The sequence below is a fragment of the Hippoglossus stenolepis genome, chromosome 20, assembly GCF_022539355.2.
Source record: "Hippoglossus stenolepis isolate QCI-W04-F060 chromosome 20, HSTE1.2, whole genome shotgun sequence".
Classification (NCBI taxonomy): Eukaryota; Metazoa; Chordata; class Actinopteri; order Pleuronectiformes; family Pleuronectidae; genus Hippoglossus; species Hippoglossus stenolepis.
Genome location: NC_061502.1, coordinates 17,586,381 through 17,603,847, shown reverse-complemented (window position 1 = coordinate 17,603,847; position 17,467 = coordinate 17,586,381). Strand labels below are relative to the sequence as shown.

At 43.8% G+C, this 17,467-nt stretch overlaps 2 protein-coding genes across 2 annotated transcripts in view; one reads left to right on the top strand and one right to left on the bottom strand.

Annotated features, from left to right (window-relative positions):
- The window catches only part of LOC118099858 (nesprin-1), a 64,919-nt gene extending 60,237 nt beyond the window's left edge, over nt 1-4,682 (top strand). The window contains exons 96-104 of the mRNA XM_047338178.1: nt 258-555; nt 1,636-1,772; nt 1,859-1,985; nt 2,164-2,366; nt 2,452-2,628; nt 3,002-3,130; nt 3,229-3,420; nt 3,587-3,672; nt 3,813-4,682. Of these exons, the coding sequence (XP_047194134.1) occupies nt 258-555; nt 1,636-1,772; nt 1,859-1,985; nt 2,164-2,366; nt 2,452-2,628; nt 3,002-3,130; nt 3,229-3,420; nt 3,587-3,672; nt 3,813-4,026 (1,563 nt within the window). The 3' untranslated portion in view covers nt 4,027-4,682. The remainder of the gene's footprint in view (nt 1-257; nt 556-1,635; nt 1,773-1,858; nt 1,986-2,163; nt 2,367-2,451; nt 2,629-3,001; nt 3,131-3,228; nt 3,421-3,586; nt 3,673-3,812) is intronic.
- Nucleotides 4,683-4,905: 223 nt separating this feature from the next.
- Nucleotides 4,906-15,387, bottom strand: esr2a (estrogen receptor 2a). Its single transcript, XM_047338179.1, has 8 exons — nt 14,420-15,387; nt 13,755-13,921; nt 12,745-12,861; nt 11,764-12,075; nt 10,772-10,910; nt 8,874-9,007; nt 7,554-7,737; nt 4,906-7,421 (listed from the first exon to the last, which is right to left on the bottom strand). The coding sequence occupies exons 1-8, from the start codon at nt 14,824-14,826 to the stop codon at nt 7,184-7,186; spliced, it is 1,698 nt and encodes a 565-aa protein (XP_047194135.1). The 5' UTR covers nt 14,827-15,387; the 3' UTR covers nt 4,906-7,183.
- Nucleotides 15,388-17,467: the final 2,080 nt, after the last annotated feature.

Here is a 17,467-nt window from a genome sequence, read left to right as displayed (position 1 = left end):
GGTTTTTGTGCAGCTGTTGCTCAGAAGGTACAGCAGGACGTCCACTAACCAGAAGGTCACTGGTTCAATCCTCCTCCAGTCTGCATGACAAAGTGCCCTTGGGCCAGACACTTGTCCCCCAAATTGACGACTTTTCCAACACACTAGAAAAACGAAATTTTCCAATCCAAGGTGCCCAGATGATAAACGTTTGGTGACCTCGTGTAAGAGTCTGACAGTTCACACCCGGCTGAATACGTGTTATTTCTCTGCTCTAGATAATCAAAGAAGAACCTGAACTCTCTGGCAGCACCTTCTACTTGGAGTCCAGCTTGGAGCTGATTGGTCGGCCGTGGCTCGGACGCAGCCTCGGAAGCCTCCCGGCCACGCCCACCCACCTCCTGGCCTCCGCGCTGGAGCGTTCGGGGCGCGAGACGCCGGTGAGCGTGGACTCCCTCCCTCTGGAGTGGGACCACACCGGGGACGTGGGAGGTTCGTCGTCGCAGGAGGATGATGATGATGAGGAGGAAGAGGAGGAACATAAAGAGGAGGGAGTTTACTTCAGCGCTCTGTCAGGTACATGTAGATTGTTATTTAGTTTCTGAGAGCAAACAGTGATTTGCTGTTGGAGTTTTAGACATAAAACAAGAGCCTTCTCCCCGAGGGGGGAGTCGACCGAGAGCCAGAGGGAGGATGTTTAAAACCCCGGACGCTCGACTGACTTCCTCCCTGAGTGGGCACGAAAAAACTAAAATAAATCCCCCTCACTGTCTGCATGATGAATCCACTCAGAGCTCTTCAAGGTGACATTCACTTCCTGTAGAGAAACTCATTTTTGCTTATATTTCCCTGCAAAATAGGAATTCCATCCCCTGCACATTCATAGTGACCGATGAAAATAAAACATTTAATTAACTGGACAACGAAGTGGCAGCATTCTTCAGGTTTTCTTGGAAACTGTATTTTGCGACCGTGACCTTTTAATCAGCTGAATTTGTATTTTGCCACACATACAGATTTGCATTTGCATGTTTCTGCTCCTGTGGTTAACACCTGCAAGTGTCTTCCGGTCACATCTGTTCGTCTCTGTCGTTCTTCATGAACTTTCCTCCTCCACCAACTTCCTCTCTGTTATCTGCATGTTTTTTTACTCCCTGCTCCTCCATTCATTTTAGAACCATCTAACTATTCACCTGATTCTCTTCACTGAGCAAAAAGCTGCTTTCCTCGTTTGAACCCTGGTTTTCTGCTGGAGTTTGCTCTGCCAGGATCTCGGTGGTGGTTTCATGTGAAATACAGCGTTGAGTTAACAACCACCACGCAGATAACTAGATAAGTTCTGCAATTTCCTGAGGGCGGCTGATTGATGCTCAGGGTTTTTGGATGAATTTCAGTCAACTTTCAGAAACCTGATAATCATCTGCAGGTTCTCCAGCAGTGAATCGTGCATCATCTTGCACATGCAAGACGGAACATCGACATCAAAGGAGTCATTTGTTCATCTTATCATCTCGTAGAAACTGGTTTTAACCTTCTGTGTGTGTTACCTTCGCTGCGTTTGTCTGTTAGTTAGCAGGATTACACAAAAACTACCAGACGGATTAACAAGCAGAGGATGCTGTACAATGGTATTCACTCTGTTTGTTTGTGTCTCAGTTCCCAGCAGGTCTATGGTCGTACACCAGTCTCCAGTATGGGGAGCACGAGCAGACACAGAAACACAGACTCTCCAGCTGCACCCGGACACTGAGGCTGCACCCCCCCTCACCAGCACGCCTGTAAAGCGGGGCTTTGTAAGTTTTTTTAAAAAGATGGTTCATCTAACTGTCAGAATGTGAAAGTCGGTTCGCTGTGCTCACAGAGTTTGTCGTGTCCGCAGCTCGGCCTCATGTCTCAGTGCAGCGGCAGCATCGAGGACATCAAGAGAGTCTCGCTGCTCCTGGATGACGAGGAGCAGCCGGAGGAGCTCGGCCTGACAGGACTGACCGCCTCCGACAAACAGTCAGGTGAGAGGAAGTCAATGTTTTAAACCACAACACAAGAAATGATCCAGTTGCAGAAAGGCACATGAAGACTCTGGTTTAACGGCTCAGGACACGTGGCTTTTGGATTTTGAGTTTCTCTCGTAACAGAACTAGACAAATTAATTCCACTGTCAGATCAACTGTTTTTGTGCTGGTTCAGGTGTGATTGAACGCTGGGAGCTGCTCCAGGCTCGGTCCAGAAGCGATCGGCAGGCCGGCTCTCAGGAGCCTCAACAGCTCACGTCTGACCTCGACGACCTCACTTCCTGGTTAGACAACACCATCCCGGAGCTGGACCGCCTCCAGCTCTCCAAGTCGACGGCGAGCATTGCCGACATGGAAGCCAGAGCCAGAGAACTGAAGGTGAACTTCTCTCCACCAAACACAAACGATTTTAACGAGTGTCCTCAATCTGTTTTTTTACATGTTCGTGTATTTTCTCTTGCAGGAGATGCAGCGGATGTTCGCTCACTACAAGTCCATCATGCTCTCTGTCAACCTGCGAGCTCAGGAAGCTCCAGAGCTTCAGCCAAGGCTGGTGGACATGAACAGAGACTGGAGCAGAGTGAGCACAGCTCTGCAGCAGTGGGACAGCGGACTGAAGGAGACTCTGATGCGCTGCCAGGTGAGAGGAAATATACAACATCCTGTGGGTTCTTTAATACAGGAGTGACTTTCTTTTTACTTGAAGCATTAAAGAGAGCAGAGTTCTCAATATTTTAAACAGAGCTGCTGTGTGAAATAACTTTTTATATATACTTAAGATGTAAAATACTTTTTATTACACACGTGTTATTCATTTAGCCTCGTAAAGTTTCTAATCCATCAAAAGTAAAGCACAGAAATAATCTATTATTTAGCTGCAGTAGGAGTATTCCAACATTATATCATGATGTATATTATGTATTGTAATTTTCATTGATTTGGTCGTGGCGCTTATTCGATTTACAGCAAAACTCTCCACTTTACTAAATGACCTTTAACCTTTCTCCGTGCAGGAGTTCCATGAAACCCTCCACTCTCTGTTGCTGTGGCTGGCCCACGCTGAGAGCAGACGCTACACGGTGGACATCAGTCACCCAGACACATCCGTCCGAGCGCTGCAACAACACCGCCACACGCTCACTGTGAGGGGACGCTTGTCTTATCGACTCCTAATAATCTATCGACCGTCTTATCCAGGTGTGAAATGCTTTAACATCTGTGTTGTGTGTGTGGTGTGCAGGATCTGCAGGAGGAGCTGCGGGGCCGACGGAGCCAGCAGGCCTCGCTCCAGGCTCTGTGGTCTCAGCTCCAGCCCGAGGACGGCGGCGAGGAGAGCGACGAGGCCCAGGAGAAGCTGCACGTCACGGGCAGCAAGCTGAAGCTGCTCCTGAGGGACGTGGACCAGGATCTGAGCGTCTTACAGCAGCGACTGGTAAAAGTCCAGGATACTCAGGCCCCCCCTTAAAGTTTGAAACGCTCCCTTCAGTTTTCCCCAGCAGAGAATTGCCCCTTGTGATGATTTAAACGTGTAAAGTTTATCTGGTGTTTTTGTTTCATCTTTCATTTTATGTGATATTTGTTTCTTGTTTCTAATCCAGAACAGTGAATCTGCGTCAGACAGTCAAGGCCAAAGTGTCTCAGCAGAGGAGGCGGCCCATTCAGAGAAAGACTCCTCCCCTCAGAGGTGTGAGACGTCACCTTCTGTTAAAGCAGCACTGTGTCTGTTCAAGGCCGTTTCAGAATGGAGTTACTGTACAAGTCTTTGTTATCATGTCACGCAGCTCTGTTAAAAGCTAATGAATCCCTGTTTCCTGTGTCGTTCAGAGAAAGGAGGGAGTCGTCGTCGTCGCCTCCTCGCTCCTTCTTCTACCGGGTCCTCCGCGCCGCCTTTCCCCTCCACGTGCTCCTGCTGCTGCTCCTGCTGCTCCCCTGTCTGATCCCGCTCACCGAGGGCGACTCCAGCTGCAGCGTCACCAACAACTTCGCCCGCTCCTTCTACCCCATGTTGCATTACACCAACGGGCCCCCGCCCACCTGATACCGGTGTGACTGGAGGGAAACCACAGAGACACTGAGCCACGTGACCAAAGTGTCTAAATTAATATAAAGTCAAACCTATTATCCCCAAATTCTATTTTAAGGTTTTTTGAAATAATTGAACTTAGTTTGTTTTATTTATTTCAGGAACAAAACCCATTTAAAAACCCAACATGTGGACATAGATTATATTTTAAGTTACAAGATGCAAAGATCTGGAAACCATCCAGCAAACCAGGATGTTAAAATCTAAACATTGCATCTGATTCTCACTGAACAAACCATTGTTTTGCTTTTCAATTATTCTAAAAACGTACATATAAGAAGTTAATATTCATATATCACGGCTATCATGCTCTGAACTGTTCCTTGTTTTTTTCAACTTTCATTTTGTCTCCAAACAAATAATGTATTTTTTAAGACTTTAAAGTTTCTGGTTGAGTTTGATTATTAAATTACAGCAGTTTTATACATATATATATATTTTTAGATGCTATTTGTGTTGTAGATTGTGAGCAGATATTTCCAAGCCACTGTAGATTGAGCAGGACGATGTTTATGTACATAATGTAATAATATAATTCATATTTATAACATCAAAAGGTGGATTTATGCTCCTGAGTTTCTGGTAATAAACAGTTTGTAAATCTCTATTCATCAAAGCAGTTCTTGTTTTTATTCAGATTTAAAAAATTGTGATTAGGCCTTTAAAAATTATTCAACTTTCATTTTTCAAGTCTTCTGACCCCAAAATATTAATTTTACTGCAAAGGTACGACCAAAAACAAAGTTGTTCCCATTTTTAAATCTACAGATCGATTAATAATAATCGCAGCTCCAATAAATACTAATGACAAAGTGAAAGAAAACATGATAAAAGTGAGGACTTCATTTTTTTTTAATGGCATTTATAAACCACAATTCAATGTGCCACAGTCGCATCTGTACAATATTTTTTGCTTTATTTCGTGGTGTAAACCAGGATGAGTTTTATGACTAAATATTAAAAAAAAAAAAAAACGTACAACAAGAATAACTGAATTAAAACTGACAGCAACTCAAAACACTGACATTATTCCATTAGTGATGATTCGTAAGTTAACATATGAAGATATTTGATAATTGACACACACAAAAAAAACTAGTCCTTTCATTTACAATTACTTTGTTAACATATTCATTATTAAAAGTTTCCATTAGAAATGAAGCAGGTGTGCGATTCTTTTTGGATTATGAAGAACACGAAGTTAGAGCCTGACGGATAAAATTGGGCAATTAAAAAAAAAAAAAAATGCCTATAAGAGCTTTTCACAAACGTATTGACTTTTATTTTACAAAATAAACAAAGTCAAAAACCTAATTTTATTTTCCACTTCCTATAATTCGTGTGTTTTGTTTTTTTTCACTTTCAGTTATTTATTATGACGTTAGTGGTTAAACTGTAAAATATCAAGCCTCAATTACGAATTAAGGAATTAATGGCAATTGTATTTTTATCTTTATAGTTCAAAAGCTCCATATCAGTCAGGCTCCACTGTAAGAACATGTTCACAGTGATGATGTAAAATCAGAGGAGAAGCAGACAGAGCAGCTGAAGTGGTGCAGACGTTTAAAATCTGTCGAACTAGCTTTAATCTGACGGCGGATGTGATTGTCGAAGCTGCATCGAGACAAAGATACAAAAATAATCTTTTCTTTAGCTTCAAGTCCGTCTCGACGTGTATATGCAGTGCAAAGTTGAGTTAAGAGCAACGGTGGTTATGATTCGTCACGGGAAAAAAACAAAAGTACGACGTCTGAAGCCGGGACCGAACGGTGACAAATATCCGAGAGTTAGCTCCCTCTAGTGGTCAACTGAAGGTTTGCTGTGACAGAAACGTCTTGATAGCAAGTCAACTGTCTCGGCTTCAGATTTAGATCATTTGTGTGGTTTTTGTAAAGTTAGTTTCTGACTGAAACTGAAAAAAACAAAGTAATTTATTTTCGATTTTGAAAGTTTTCCGTTCGTTAGCTAAAATCGCCCAAGCTAGCTTTGTTTTCCGATCTCTGCACAGTAGTGATCAGTAAAGGATCTGACTACTTCCTCCGAAAGTCACAACAACACAAGCTAACCGACTGAGGCAGCAGTACTTCTACGACTCCTGTGTTCTGCGAATGGAGCCTGGTGGTGGTGGTGAACAAAGCGATAAAGCGGCGGTTTATTGGTTAAACAAAAAAGTTATAATAACAAAAAAACGTCTGAGCCTTTCAGTGGTTAAAAAACAACACTTTAGTTGACGTACTTTGACACTTTGTCGCTGAAACTTTGAATTGGATCCAAACCACAACTCTGGCTTAGTTTCACATGAATCATTTAGTTTGTGTTATTGTTCGTCATTAGTGACGTGACCCTCCTCATTGGCCAGAACCAGAAAAAGGCACGATAACTTCTGCATAGACTCAACACCAAAGGTAAAGTGACGCTGTAGCTCGACTTGATCTTCCTAGTAACGTAACTACACGACGCAGATCGCAAAACAAAGGAGTGGTCCACTTATTAGCATTAGCATTACTTCCTCGCATTCACCTCCCTTCGTTGGTCGTACACCTTCTCACATCTATTGGCTCCGTCTCTAACGTCACACGCTCAGTTTCTCTGACGTAAATTAAGAAACTCAACACAAGTGGCATAGAAACTTCTTCGCCAACTAGCGTTCTGTTTGTGCAACTGCAGAACGACACAAACAATGCAGAAGCGCTCACGATGGAGATTTCTCACATCAACCTTTAACTGGCACAACATCTGTTACCTTGAGTCAAGGGATCTCTGTTATTTTCTGAAAAATAAAATGTAATAATCAAAGTGTTACAAAGGCCTTTATTTCCTGCTCATACCTGATGTTATCATGTGGCTCGAGCTGTGATAACATCTCAGCATCTGCTACAGCCGTCTCCTCATGATGACACCGACGTCCTGCCTTTGCACAAGAAGCTGATCATTATCTGTAAAGTTTGTTCTTCTCCTCATTCCACTCTGGTTTTTCACTGTGCGACAAGTTTGGTCTTTCTTTTAAAGCTCAAACGAAGGATTTGAGAAGCTCACGAGACTCCACATCAGTCCTGTGGATGTATTTGTGCAAAGCAGTGAAACTTCATCCTGTGCGAGTTCCTCCATTTGTCTACTGGGCTTCACCTCCGTCTCCAGAGGGGCCGGGAGTCCAGGTGGTGGAGGAGCTGTTCCCAGAGGGGGGTCGAGCGGGAACCTCCCCCTGCTCCTTGAACTCCGGCTGGGGGGTGGCTTGGCGCGGCAGGCGGGAGCTGTGCATGATGTGGGCGTCCAGCATCTCCAGCAACAAGTCGTACAAAGGCACCATGTTCTTCATCTTCATGCAGTGGAGGTGGTCCATGCCCTTGTTACTGCAGAGGAGAGGAAGAAAGAAGATGAAGCTTCAGTCGTGATGTTGTGAGCAGAAGAAGAATTTGGATCAATTATATCAATAAACGCTTACTTAATTCATTAATTAAATAATCCATTGGCTGGACTCTTACCTGACATGGCGGATGTGTGAGAGCAGCATGAGCAGGTGAGCGAGGCGCGTGTACTGCTGCCGGAAGGTGAGGCCAGTTTTAGCGATGGCCCACACCAGAGCGTCCGTGACGGCGTCCAGAAGAAGAAGCAGCTTGGAGCGACTCTGCAGCTCCTCGCTGCCCTCGGACGAGCTGAGACACATGTCTGGAGACACAGGGACAGGACAACTCACTGGGGTGTGGATCATTCATACAACAATGTAAATAACCAACTATAAACTAGACTCCAGCTTTTCTTTGTACTGCGTTTTTCATATCTGACTCATTTCATGATTTTAAATGCCTTACTTAGTATACAATGATATTTTTAGGAGGTTTTTGATGCCTTGCTATACGATGGTGAAAATAACGCAGACACGGAAAGAAGTTAGAAACAGAGCAACCCCTGCCACGCTGGGATTCAAACCGGGAACCAACTTGAAGAGTGGTTTTAAGTTTTAAGTTCAATATACAACATCGGCCACCAGGGGTCTCTCAGTTAAAAGAATAACTAAAGACCCAGTTTGATGGGATCATGGGAGTTGGAGTCTTCACCACCGTCGCCGGTTAAAATCCACTTGACACGACTCAATATGCCGCAATTTAAAGAGTAACCAAAACCAAACGTCCGGTTACCTTGAATAAAATCTCGGATTCCTCTGGGTTTGAACTTTGTTGGAAACATTTTGGATAAGTTAAGTCCACAGGCAACCAAATGTATAAAGTTTCATCTTTAGCTTGTGTATAGACACAAAGCTTCAGTCAATAGGAGACCAAACAAAGTCAGGAGATTTTAATTTTAAAGGAATTTAGCATCAAATTTTCACATCTGAATATTTTCAGTTAAAGCTTTCATTCCTAGCAAGTACAAATACATCTAATAAAGAGATTTTTCTTCCTGTCAACACTGTGACAAGGTCAGATTCTCTTCTTTTCATCCTGCTGATCCACTAATGTTCCAACAGACGAAAGCTGTGATGGAGGCGCTGCTGCAAAAAAACATGACCCCTGCTCAATTAAAACCAAAACCTCAGTGAGACATTAGTGAGTCTCTGGTGTAAATGCTCAACAGGGAAACTCGGAGCTGTTACTGCAGCAGCTCAGCCAATGAGAGCAGAGACTCCCAACTACACCGTGTTCCCATTAGAGGGTTTCACTGGTACTGATTCACATTAATAGGATTACATGCTGGGACACGGATGACACATTCAACACAAACACACACACACACACGTACTGCAGGGCACACGGAGAGAACACAGGCTGACACGCAGGAGAGACAGTGTGTTCACGCTCACTCACTGGAGTTGAGGAGGATCATGGCCTTGAGGCAGACGTACTCCTCCCGCTGCAGCTTGAGCTCTCTCACTCTGGACGTGGCAGCGATGAGCATATCGAAGATCTCGGAGAAGCCCTGGACGCAGCTCCCCTCGTCTCTGCCGTACAAGGACACACGGACACACGGACACACACACACACACAGCACTTGTTTCACATTAGTAGAAAGGTTACTGACTTAATTCTGATTAAATTCAAAACTTTTTAAGACCATAATGAATGAAATTTAAGATCTATGTCAAGTACGAGTCCCAGAATCACGTACGCTTCCCAAAACTTGAAGATAAGGTAAAGTAGTCAAGGAGAGAATAACTTAGAATGTTGAGAAAGACCGAAAACACACGGAGACATTCGAAACATAATGAACAGAAGACAAACCAAAACTGATTTGAGTTAAGAATGTACTACTTTATGTACTTTAAGACTTTTTAAAAGGTCTAAAATTTGGATGATTCAATTTTAGACTTTTTAAGACCAGGCGGAAAAACAAGTATCTTTGACCTTTGAATGAAAAGAAACAGTTTTCTAAAGTATTTGTGACAAACTTGACTATTTAAAATATCTACTTTACCTTGTTCTTCCACTGTATTCATTCTATCGCTCTGAGGTGCAGATTAAGTTTATAAACTATGATGCATGGTTAAAAATTTAACTACCAAACAGTAGTTTCATGCCTCAGACAGGAGGCAGACGTAGAATAAGAACTTTTGGCAACACTTTATTATTCAAGTCTGTATTTTTCAAAAATAATTTCTAAAAGATTTCCTGAAACAAAACATTTATCTTCAAATCGAACACAATGTTCAACCAGTAAACTACAAGTAATTAAAGTATTAAAGTGAGGCTGTTACTGCTGCTTCTAACACGGCAAACACAGGGTTGTTTAAGAGATATGTTGCGATGACAAGTGAAACCACAAAGTAAATGTTGTTTTGCACTTTGCAAACCAGAGAGGGAGAGGGGGGGGGTAGAGGGATAGAGGGAGACTCTTGTTTCAGCTTTTGAAGAAGCTCATATCTGAAGAAATATGTCTCATACTTGATTTAAGATTACAGAGATTTACATTATACAGGTTGCATATCGTTAAAATTGTAATTTCACAGTTTTATAGAAACATCAAGATCATTTTTTGTGTGTGTCTGTTTGGTTTATGAGCATGAAACTCACAACAAAAGAGAGAATTGGCAACAATGAGGTTGGAAAAAATGTTCCTCTGGTTTTATTACTCAGACCAGAGTGTTCACAGTAAATACTGTGTATGACAGGTCTGGAGTCAGACTCTTCAACGGTAAAACTGTAGTTTTTTTGTATTTGAAATAACAAAAGTTAACCAAACAAAAGTACAAATAAAGTTCACTGCTTGTGATCTGACAAAAGAAAAGTAATCAGACAGGAAAAGAAAGACGTGAGATGATCTCGTCTTGTTTTCCTGGTTTCATATAAAAGCAGCGAGGTGAGTCGTCACAGTCGAGACACGACTTCCTCCTTCATGTTTGAAGTAGTTTATTTCCACTGCAGCTGTGCTACTTCACTTTCAGTTGAACCTCAGTGGTTTTGAATCAATCTGGATAACTTCCTGTTGACCGAGGCAGCAACACTTCACGATTAATGATTATCTTGGTGGACGAACAATTTATTTTAGCAGATTTGGACAAAAACAAAATATTCCGGACATCAGAGAGCAAACTTGATCACAAACGTAGCGTTTTACATTATCACATTGTCACTTTCTACATTTGTGCATCAACCATATGTTCTACAAATGCTCATAAATAATAAAAATGCTACTTTGCTACCTTTAAAAACGTTTAAAAGTCTAATCTTTCCAATGATGTGGAGGAGTGAGATGTCGGCGGTGGTACCTGCTCAGGCTGAGGTCGGGGGAGAAGATGAGTTTCCCTGGATGGTCCACCGACCTCCACATCAGTCCCATCATCAGCACCTCCAGCCAGCAGCACTCCAGCAGGTGCACCTGGTCCAACAGGCCCAGCTCCACGAATCCTGAGCGAGGGACGACACGACATCGGTTAGAACAACGCCGAGCCGCTGCACAACACAGGATGGGAGCAGGAATCCTTCATTTCACAGTAACGTGATTCATGAGTTTCCTCCAGTCTCTGATTAGACGGCAGCATGAGGTCAGGATGCGGAGGGGGAGGAAAACAGCAGCAGCACAAAGAGTGAAGGAAGAAAGATCGTTTAAAAATACCGTCAGTGACTTTACATGCGAGTTTACACACAGACATGAACAGAGCAGCACTCGGTTCATTGTACAACTTCAGTATTTCCCTCAGAGTTCAGTTTCTATTCAGCAGTTTCCTGTTTCCTGACAGTGAGAATATGAGATTCTTACTTTATTATATAACGAACCACAAGAGGGAAAATGGCTTAAGTCCCAGTCTGTCATTTGTCCAAACCTCGGTACTGTGCAGCCTGAATCAGTCGGTGAATCCAACAAACTGAGGCTCACTCTCATTACAGTTGCGTCACGGCTCATCGTCCACCTCCTGCCTCAACACGGCTCCTGAGTGACGCTCACGTACGAAACAAAGCCGAGACAATTACTGCGTCTGGTCAGAATCAATCCGTTAACTCTGCCGCTCAGAGGACGGAGCCGCTCGGCAGAAATGTTCCCAGGACAAGAGCGGCATTAAAAAGACTAAGCAGCATTAAAGTGTTCCATAAAAACAGGAAGAATCATCAGCTCGTGGTTATTTGTCTCCACAGACTCGTCAAGTATCAGTTGTCATGTCTCCGTCTCTGAGGAAAATATATATGTGGTGAAGATGCAGAAGGGAACAAAATAAAAAATGAAACATAATTCTATTTCATGCCCGAAGACCCCGACTAATACCTGGAATCTTCTTGGCCCAGGTGATCATGTGAACCAGCTCCTTGTCGGCCAGGTTGGTGAGCGACATCATGACGTTGGCCTCCGTCAGCGGCCCGCTCATGTCCCCCATGAGGTAGATGTCCGGCGGCTCCGCCTCCATTATCCGCTCGATCAGCTGCTCCGGGGTCAGCGCTGGAGGCTGCAGCTCGTTCATCAGCGTCACCACCACCGGTCCGGTCAAAGCCTTGGGTCCGTTGGCTTTGCCCTGCGACGACAGACGCGTCATTCGCCTCGTCTTGGGGTTCCTGTAGCTCCCGTGGTCCTTTCGCATCCCTGAGACAAAGACATCATCACAACTCTTGTCCTGGTGATTTCCTCTCTGGGAAATATCGCATTTTACTCTGATGCTTCTACTGTTTTAACCTCCGTCGGGACACGTTACGCTGTCGTCTGCGGCCTGAACACGGAAAACACACGATCAAATACTTTTAGTCCATTATCGTGTTTCAAATAAATGAACCAGACGGGATCATCAATCAGGCTTTGGGAGGCATCTTGTGGTTCCCACGTTAAAAAGCTCAAGTCCTGATTTTATGAGGGAGTGAGTCACCACTCAGAGAGATTGTGTTTTGTGGTGGATATAAAAAGAGGAGAAATGCTGGAACCGCATGAGACTGAACAAACAACGGTTATCAAGCAGAAAGACGCCGTCGTTCAACTACGCAGCTGACCCAGCAACTAATTATCTTAATCTCTTTTTGGAGCAAACGTATATTCGGAGTCTCTGTTTTGCAGTTTTCTTAAAAACTCTCGTCTTCTCGGTGTGGAAAAACATTTTGAACATCATTTAAAGCTATAGTCGATTTTAATTAATCAAAAACTGCAAAGACACGATGTAAATATTGTGTGTAGCTGTGTAAATAGAGGAAATATTATCACACTGACTGGGGGAGCAGAGAGAGAAAATGCAAATAAAGGAAAAGAGAATAAAAAGACACCGACCACACTTGGTCATCCCGACCTCGTAGCACTTCCGCAGGCGACAGGCCTGACAGCTCTTACGCCGGTTCTTGTCTATAGTGCACTGATTGGTCGCCGGGCAGATGTAGTCGTTGTGTCCTGAGACGAAGACGAAGAAGAGAGAAGAGACGAAGACGAAGAGGAGAAGAGCGAGAATCATTAAACACTTTATTTCTAAAGGGCTTTTTAATACAAGAAACAAAGTGCTTTACAAAAAACAATGTGAAATTCACTAATAATAATAAAGATACAGATAATAAAAGTCATCGTAAGATAAAAGGTTTTTTTTAATAGGTTGAACTTTGACCTTCTGGATATAAAATGTCCTCATTAGCATGTTAGTGCTTAAAGTGACCTTTGACCACAAAATCTAATCAGGTGACTCGTGAGTTTGACTCAATATTTGTACCAGATGCAAATCCCTGATAAATAACATCACATCTCTGAAACTAAGAGAAAAGCTGAATCTCTGCATTAAGACCCACAGACGGGCTCCTGGTGATTTAGCTCCGTCTCATTGTAGCAGCAGCACCTGCTAAAGGGCACCGGTGACAAACAGGAAACAACTAAATCCAAATCCTGGTTTGACTCATCGCAGCAGCCGGAGCTCCTCAGATTGAAGGACTTGTTTACTTTGTGTTTTTTAACTGCACAAGAAAACCCTGTACCAACACATCAGAGGAAATGGAAGCTGGGGAAGCATCAGAACCAGTAACCTCGTGTCCTTTAACCCGAGGTTACTGTCGTGCAACACTCTGCACTTTGAACCAAACTTCATGGAAATCCACCGGACAACAAACGCCCACCGCCTGGCGACACTAGAGGAAGAGTCATGGATTCTCAAAGTCGGTAAAATAATCTGGAGGTAAATGAATATCTCTAAGACTGTACGAGGCTCCATTCAATAGTTGAGACATTAAAAAACTTAATGTTAATGAGCTGAAACACCTAAAACAAACAGAAACAGGTACATTGTGTTTTTGGAGTCTGACCTTGGATGCTCCTCTTGAAGAAGGCCTTACAGCCCTCACACGACCACACTCCGTAGTGGTAGCCCGAGGCGTAGTCGTGGCACACGGCGCAGTAGTGGAGGTCGGACTTGCCGCCCGACGACACCACGCCGTCCTCGCTCTCCTGGGAACGCCTCCTCACGCTCTTACTAACAGGTTAACAATGAGAGAGTAGGACGGAGAAAAGATGAATTAAAATGATTAAATGATTATGAAAATTAACCACAATTTCTTTGTATCTTGTGTAAAGTTTTGAGGTAAAATTTAGATTTTTTGTGATGACTTCTGCTTCTGAGTGATCACGGCTATATTATAGAAATCTGGCTTTTAAAACTCTAAGTGAACAGTGACTAAGATGGAATGAGTTGGTGATAGATAATCGATTAATGAGTTAAAAGTTCAAAAAAGAAGGTTTTTCCATTTCCTACTTCTCAAATGTGACGATTTGCTGCTTTTAACCGATTTATATACCTGTAACTTCAATAATATAATATTAAATATAAAAGCTATAATACATAAATAAAAAAAACCTAAATGAATCCTTAGTTGCAGCCGTACAACTGTACGTCCTGCTCCAACTGTCAGTTCCATGAAGATGTTTCTCTCGCAGTAAACAGCTCGTCACCCGGAGCAGTCAGTGTTTTTACCTGTTTGTCAGGACGCTGTCCCGCGGCGTCAGCTCCCCCCACGGACTCTGGATGGGCTGGCCGTGCTGGGGTCGACCCTGGGAGCGGTGCAGGGGCATGGGCGGCCCCATGTGGCCGTGGCCGGGCCAGAATAAAGACGGGCTGAGGGACTGGTGGACAGAGGGACATTCTGAGATGCTGGGAGCGGCGTAGCTGAAGATGGTCGGACTGTAGAAGGGGATGGTGGCGAAGTCGTGGCCCAGTTCCGCGTAAGGGGACGGGATGCAGATGGGCTGGCTGGCGTCGAGGGACAGACCGGGAGAGGACGAGCTGAGGATCGGAGACAGGACGCAGCTCCTCACTCGGCTGGAGTCGACTTCCTGGAGCTGCAGGAGCGGCTGGTCCCTCTCTGCGCAGGCGGAGGCCATCACTACAGACAGTCTGAGTATCAGCAGATTTACTCCATCACCAACAAACCACACGGAGCCAGGACACAGTCATTTTCTTTCTTCTTTCGTTCACTGTGGTGACGTCATCGTGAGAGAACTGACTCGTAGCTCTGAAATAAGCAGATTAACGAACGCGGGCCGCTGTCGTTTAACGTTTCTCATGTGCTCACATGGCGCAAATCCTCAGATTAATGTCTGGAACGAGGCGAGTGCCAGAGTCTGCTCAGTGTGTCAGCAACACAACGCCGATACCGACTCTGAGGCAGCAGTTGAGCTTGTGAAACAATCCAGGAGAGAGAGAGAGAGAAGAGTGTCAGCGACGGAGAAGACGCTCAGCGCTCGTTCCTCGTTCAGCCTCACATCGGCGAGTGTCAGCTCATGGACTCAGTCAAAGACTCTGAGGCTGGAAGACAAACAGGGAAAACACAAGTTTAAGATGAATATGGTAAATTACTCTAAACAAAGTTTGTTCTCTTTCTAATCTGACATTTCAGATTCTTGTTCTCATGTGACCTCAACTTTCAACTTTGCAAAACAACACCTGAGCTCATTGTTCCTTTCACTGGAGTCAGAGCCTGTGGAAAAAGTGATTATGACAAATCTCAGTTAACATTTCAAACAATTCTCAAGAGATTTAGCCAAAATGTAAGCGATTACCTATTTTGGATAAGTGTTGTAGAGTGTTGAATGTAGAGTTTAACAAGTGAGACAAAAGTTAAAAATAGCTGCAATCGTATTCTAATAACCAGATTTGATCCAGTTTATTGTATTTTTTATTTTTTTCGATAGAAATGTCACCATAAACGTCCAAATAAACCCTGCTTTGGTTTTTGGGTGATTTTAATTTTATAGTTCTCGGGTCAATAAAGGGAATTTCTTGAAAAATATTGTTTTTGCTGAAACTAATCATAGCAAAAAAATCTGGCGTATCTAGGAAGCTGATATCCATGCGTGTGGTGCAGTTTGGTGCAGGTTGGTTGTCGGGGCCTTTGCAGAGGGATGTGTTACTCATCTTTCATGCAACACTCATTATGTGACATTAAGTCGAATGTGCCGGTGACAGTCGGGACATCCAGGTCTAAGACTGCGAGAGCTGCAGCGGCTGAGAATGAAAACACAGTCGTCCAGATGGATCAGGAAGAATTTCACCTCTTTACGAGGCCCGGGCTGCGAGTCTGAAAACTGACACGGGAGGAAACAAAGATTTATACTGTACTTTACACAGAGACAGCTGGAAGCTCAATAAACACAGAGGGGGGGGGGGAGCCCCGTGAAGCCTCAGCACTTGTCAGTGTTAGTTTTCTTCGACAGGATCTGATGCAGCAGAGTTAATGATTCCTGGGTGGCAGCCGTCTGTCTCCGCTCACAGTCGGTACAAGACGTCTCGGACTCCCGAGAGTGGTTTCTGATTCACAGGGTTCGTTAACGCTGCCAAATAAGTGAGGGAAGCTTTGGTTTGGCTCCATAACACGAGTTGATAATCCGTAGGAGTCGCCGCAGGTTTATGCCTCAAGCGTAAAATGAACTCGGTCGAAAAATGGCAGTAATTAAACTATACAGCCGCTCACTGTTATTTATATTGAAGACTGCGAAGTGCTAGAGTCAATTTCCCTTTTTATGGTTTCAAGTGGAAACCATAAAAACGCGGCTGGAAAGAAGAAATAAAAATCACACTTCCAGCTGTGAAAACACTGCGGGAAGCTTTACAGCGATTATATGAAAAGTGAAATATGTCAAATGTGAAAACTGGAAACGTCATGTTGCTGTGTTACTTTTCCATTTGCAGCCTGAATGAAGAGATGAGTGAGGATTCCAGGACACGACCTTCACTCCTCTGAAGAGCTGAGGGCAGATTGTGGGTCGGTGGAAACTTAAGAGACAAAGATCCATCGTCTTCGTCTTCTAACTGAAGAGTGTCTGGTTTTACTTTATTTCACATGAAGCACGTGAAGAAGGAAACATGGTTTTAAAACCTTGATATGCACCGAGCTTCAGCACCTGTTGTGGGACATCAGGTGCTAAAACAAATATTTTAGAGAAGATAAAGTACGTGTTAGTCTTTGGCAGCGACGGACATAAAACCTCAGTTCCAGGAACTTAAGGTGAAATACAACGTCGTTCAGAAAAGCGAATACCTCCGCCATGGCGAACGCCCGCTTTCGCCACGTTAACGCAAATGAAAAAGAAAATAATCCTGTATCTGGATCAACTGGAGGAAGCGTAAACGTAAAGAGTGGGTATACAAACACGAGCTACTGTACCCGAGCTACAGATCTGAACTGTATTAACGAAGATGCTTCAGGGACCTTGACCTCCTCTCTCACTCTAAACAGTCTGCTGGTGCGTCGCTGCCACTACAGAGCTACAGCTCCTGAACACTTGAGCTTCTCGATGACGTTCCCTTTGACAAACGATCCATTTTTTTGGGCTGATAACACAGAGACGGTGCGTTGGCAGTGGGAGTTTTATCTGTTAGCTTTATTAATTCTTATCTGGCGTCGAGACTGATGAAATGCCAGGAAATCAAAGAGGCTCCTCTCCGTTTGAAGTTTAATTGCACCGGTTGCCAGCTCATCTGTTTCGGCTTAAATCACGAGGGAACGATACAGTAAAACAGAAA